The following is a 5,000-nucleotide window of genomic DNA, read 5'->3' on the forward strand; positions in this document are numbered from 1 at the left end:
CTCCAGGACACATCGATTTCACAATGGAGGTTGAAAGGTCACTCAGTGTGCTGGATGGAGCTGTTGCTATTTTTGATGCCTCAGCAGGTCAGAAGAATTTTGGATTTGGTTTAAGTGTGTGAGAAATAGATTGAATTATTGGAAGCAGAAATACTGAAATTTTGACTATAAAACCCATGGTGCTGGCATGGTGTTCTGGTATATTGTATATAGTTATTCTCCTGAAGCTCTTAAGTAATCTTATTTTTTCCATGTATCTTGATATAATTAGAACCTTCAATTTAAAGTTTTTGATATCTCAGGCAACCTGTTTCACTCACCCTGATGTTACTTTCAATATCTGACAGGAGTTGAGGCCCAGTCTCTAACTGTGTGGCGTCAGGCTGACCGCTACCGAGTACCTCGCCTCTGTTACCTCAACAAAATGGACAAACCTGCAGCCAACCTTTCTATGTGCTTGACATCAATTAAGGATAAACTCCACACCACGCCATTAGTGCTGCAGCAGCCAGTTGGTCAGGGGAAAGGTTTCACGGGGGTTATCGACTTGATCCACATGAAAAAGATGATGTGGAAGCACAACAGAAGGTATGAAAGGTTTTTGAACCATTATTTGGCTTTTTTGTGGCAGGGATAAGACTCTGTGAAAACCAATAGAATGTGTAACCTGTTTGGAAAATAGTTGTGACTTTTTCTGACTTTCCTTGTTATTTATGTAATAATTATTATTTCTGTTTCTATGTTTCCCAGTATCTGTTTTTCATTTCATCAATCTTAATATAAATAGTACTAAATTGAGAATCAAATGCCAAGACTGACTAGGAATATTGTATGTTGACTAGGTTATTGCAAATTAATTAGAATAACACAAATTAATAAGGGATATTGTTTGCTAATTTGGGATACTATATGTTACTTAGGGATATTAATGAAGTATATTGCAACCTAATTATGAATATTGTAAGATGAATTGAAAATTCTTGTAACAAATATTTTAGGAATACACATCTAAATACTGTATATTCTTGGACAGAGGAGACTATGGTAGAAGTTATCAAATAACTGAGTTATCACAGGAAGATGAGAAAGATCTTTGGGAACAAGCCTTCCTTGCACGTTGTGAATTGACTGACACACTGGCCGACCTGGACAACACCCTAGCAGAGTATGTTTTAGAAAAGGAATCAATTGAAAATATTCCTCCTTTATTATTAGAAGAAGCTGTCAGAAGAACAACAATTAGTCAGGTAAAATAATTGTTTTTGCTTTGGTTTCAGAAGCCATTTTAATTAGTGAAAATGTATCCATCTGACAAAGAAAAAAGAAAAAAAAAGTTAATTAGGACATTTTAAAAATAGATTTGGCTGTAAATTTGTGTTGAGTATTTTTTTAGGGATAAGCAGATTTTTTTTTCTGTAACACTTTCTATTGATATGTGATATATGTGAAAGGGTCTTAACACATATTGCTTTTGCTATGCCTTTATCATAATAGATTAAATTTTGGCATTGTTGATTCTAGGAAGCTGTTCCTTTACTGATGGGTAGTTCATACAAAAATACGGGTGTGCAGCCTTTGATAGATGCTGTCATCAGATACTTGCCATCACCTATTGAGTGCACAAATGACACAGTGAGTCTGTATGCTCCTCACCTGTGTGCTATGGCATTCAAGATCATTCATGACAACCAGCGTGGAGGCGTTTTGACATTTATCCGCATATATTCTGGCCAGCTAGAGCAGGTATGGATTGGGCGTTTAAACTTGCATGTACCTTTTTATATATGAAATAGATTAACCTACTTATACTTTAAATTTTATTATTAATTGTAATACTGAGCTTGTTACTAAGGTAGGTAGGTCTCCATTTGTAATGGATGCAGTTGGGGACAATAAGTGTTTGCAAGTGAATTAGTTTTGAGCTTTGCTGTGGTTTGAGGCTAGGAAGGACATTCACTCAGTGTATGGCCTTTGCCTACCTCAGGTAAATGCTTTTGAAATAGTAAAACTGATCATCATCATCAATAGATTATGTTATTGACTCTGCATGAAGAGGAGAAGTTTAATAAAGTTTTGTTAAGACTACATGTATGAAAGAAAAGACTAACCTACAGAAGTACAAGTATATATGAACATACACAAACTATGTTTTTGTATAATGTATAATGTTATATATGTTTAGAATTTTATGCAGACAGGTCATGTTAGTTCTTTAATATAGTAAATACTTGAAATGCAATTGGTAATAAGAATGATAATCTTCAAGGACCGTTTACTCAACACTACATAAGTAATAAGCTATCTGCATGATGTAGATTAATAGCTTTAATCCACCTTTGTAGACAGTATTATTTATATCATTCTTTTTTTAAACAATTACTTTCAGGGAATGAGATTGTACAATATCAATCAGGACCAAGCCGAAAAAGTGGGACGTATAATGATCGCATATGCAGATGATCTGAAGGAAGTGTCGTCAGTGCAAGCAGGAAATATTGTTGTGGTCACAGGTTTGAAGGTAATGATGCAAGGAGAGGGGTGTAAAGTATCGATTATGTGTAAACATAGGTGTGGATTATAATTATTTTTTCTCTTTAAGTTGCTTTTATATGTATGTAGGGCATGATGCCAGAAATGCTTTATTTTTGGACTTGGAATATCTTATTGTAGTAGCGAATGGTAAATTGATGTATTTTTGCTACTAGTTGACAGGTACTGGTGACACACTCGTTGGAAGTCAAAGTATAGCAAACACTGTGATGAAGATGAGAAAGGAAGTAGGAGAAAAACAAACACCCATCTTACTCGGGGCACAAGTTCCAGAGCCTGTGTTCTTTTGCTCGGTAGGTGAGTACTAGAGTGTGCAACAACCCTTAGATTTACAAAGATATAATTGAAGGATATTTATCTTTGATATTGCTTGCTGATTTGTCTGTAGGATATCTTGGTAAAATAACAATACTAAATGAAACAAAACAAAATGGTTATATAAACAGTGGATGCTAAACTAAAGATATGTATATTATTCTATAGAGGCACCATCCATGTCCCAACAAAAAGCTCTTGAAGAAGCACTGGCCAGACTGCAGAGGGAAGATCCGAGCCTCCGTGTGACTGTGGATCAAGACACTGGCCAGACTGTCCTCTCTGGTATGCTCCATTGCCTATTGGACCTTTGAACAATGTGTATATGAATTAAGGTTATTTAAAACATGTATGAATTTTTTTGTCATCTTGCTTATTTTAGTAGTTATGATTTTTTTTTTTTTTTTCATACTCTGATTTATTGGATTACAGATGTATTGACATTGGAAATATCTTTCTTTAGGCATGGGTGAGCTGCACTTGGATATTATTCGTGATAGAATATGGAAGGAATACAAAGTAGAAGCCGAACTGGGACCTTTACAAGTGGCCTATAAGGAGACATCTCAGACTGCGTGCACGCATACTCTTGATATAAACAAAACCATTGGTACGTATTTTTCATTTCATTTCAGTACTTTGTCATCCATTTGATGTGTATGATGATATAGTATAAGGGGTGATAATTATAACTCATTGTTTTCTTTTAGGAGACCGCAAGCAGCAAATTAAAATAACACTATCCATGGAGCCAAAACGCGATGAGAAATTCAAATCAGTCAATCTTGCCATCTCCAAAGATACTCAAGAGGTAAGTTTTATTTTTAGTATCAGTTTTATCAGCTTGTTGAAATAGACAAATTAGACTTAGGTTGTACACATGTTTGATTTTGTGAGTTCACAAGATACAAAGGACATATCCATCACAGAAAAAAATGATACAAGATATTGACTTCCCCACAGAATCTTTCTGCCATTCGCAAATATCACCTGACAGCTATAAACCAAGGCATTAGTGCAGGGTTGAGAAGTGGACCTATTTTAGGTTTCCCTGTTGTTGATGTGAAGGTATGGCTACACTGGCTGGAGATTGGAAGGGGCACCTCGGAGACCATGGTGTCAGCGGCTGCAGCCCAATGCTTACATCAGGTGAGGGAATGAAAAAGGATGGGGAACTGTTGCTTTTGAACTTTGTCTCTGTGGGAGACAATACTGTTTGGAGTTGCTTTAAATTTTTGAGGAGCTGAAACTGTTGGAACTCTGTACTGAGGGAAACGTTTAAGGGAATTCAGAATTGTAAATATGAAGTAGGAGAACATTTTACTTGAATATGAGGCTTGAATATAAGATAAAGTAATTAGTCACTCTAAAACTTATACAAGAAGGTAATTATTCAATTGAGATGTTCTTGGAGAAAAAAAATATATATATTTATATTTGTTGATAACTCCTAACATTGATTTCCAGTTGCTGAAAAAGAGCAGTTCCCAGCTTTTGGAGCCCTTTATGCAGATGGAAATCATAACAGAAGAAGAAGCCACACCAGCTGTGCTGGCTGACATCTCACGCAGAAGAGGCAACATTCTTCAAGTTGCACAACGCCAAGATATGAAGGTTTGTTTCATTTTTTAGTGCGCATTTCTGATATTTTTGTTGTGTTTTTTCTGTTTGTGAGGGTACTGAATTGTGTTAAGTGCTAGATCATTATGAATACAAATACTGATAACAATATAATGTAAAATGTAAGAAAAATGGTTGTGACTGGGATGCTCAGACATTTTTTTGCATACATGATGTCTTTGCAAGTTAACCCTCTCTCGACGGGTGGTACACCATTGGTACCATGCATTCAAGAGCCTGTTCGCAGGGTGCCGGCATACGGGGTCGTTCATTTAATTGATTTAAGACTATGTGTTCGAGAGCCCTGGCATTGCAACTTGCAAGGCTGGAATGCCCCCGGCATTAATGGGTTAATGTACTGCTGTATTATAAGACCTGTTTTTTCTGACATGCAATTAAGATAATTTCCCCTTAACAGGTCATCCAGGTGGAGTGTCCTCTGGCTGAATTAGTGGGCTACTCCACAACTTTGCGAACCATCACCTCAGGCACTGGGTTCTTCTCCATGGAACTTG

General features: G+C 36.3%; 1 protein-coding gene across 2 annotated transcripts in view; it reads left to right on the top strand.

Moving 5' to 3' along the window:
* The window catches only part of mRRF2 (mitochondrial ribosome recycling factor 2), a 14,857-nt gene that overhangs the window by 9,635 nt on the left and 222 nt on the right, over nucleotides 1–5,000 (top strand). For both annotated transcript variants that reach the window (XM_043005019.2, XM_086545431.1), the window contains exons 5-16: nucleotides 1–87; nucleotides 348–588; nucleotides 1,034–1,247; nucleotides 1,522–1,743; nucleotides 2,387–2,518; nucleotides 2,706–2,847; nucleotides 3,034–3,150; nucleotides 3,329–3,475; nucleotides 3,576–3,676; nucleotides 3,829–4,014; nucleotides 4,333–4,479; nucleotides 4,904–5,000. The exon at nucleotides 1–87 is cut by the window's left edge and continues 66 nt beyond it; the exon at nucleotides 4,904–5,000 is cut by the window's right edge and continues 222 nt beyond it. In XM_043005019.2, the coding sequence (XP_042860953.1) occupies nucleotides 1–87; nucleotides 348–588; nucleotides 1,034–1,247; nucleotides 1,522–1,743; nucleotides 2,387–2,518; nucleotides 2,706–2,847; nucleotides 3,034–3,150; nucleotides 3,329–3,475; nucleotides 3,576–3,676; nucleotides 3,829–4,014; nucleotides 4,333–4,479; nucleotides 4,904–5,000 (1,833 nt within the window). The remainder of the gene's footprint in view (nucleotides 88–347; nucleotides 589–1,033; nucleotides 1,248–1,521; nucleotides 1,744–2,386; nucleotides 2,519–2,705; nucleotides 2,848–3,033; nucleotides 3,151–3,328; nucleotides 3,476–3,575; nucleotides 3,677–3,828; nucleotides 4,015–4,332; nucleotides 4,480–4,903) is intronic.

Source organism: Penaeus japonicus, unplaced genomic scaffold (genome assembly GCF_977035675.1).
Source record: "Penaeus japonicus unplaced genomic scaffold, GWHDUDI00000001_assembly GWHDUDI00000016, whole genome shotgun sequence".
Lineage (NCBI taxonomy): Eukaryota > Metazoa > Arthropoda > Malacostraca > Decapoda > Penaeidae > Penaeus > Penaeus japonicus.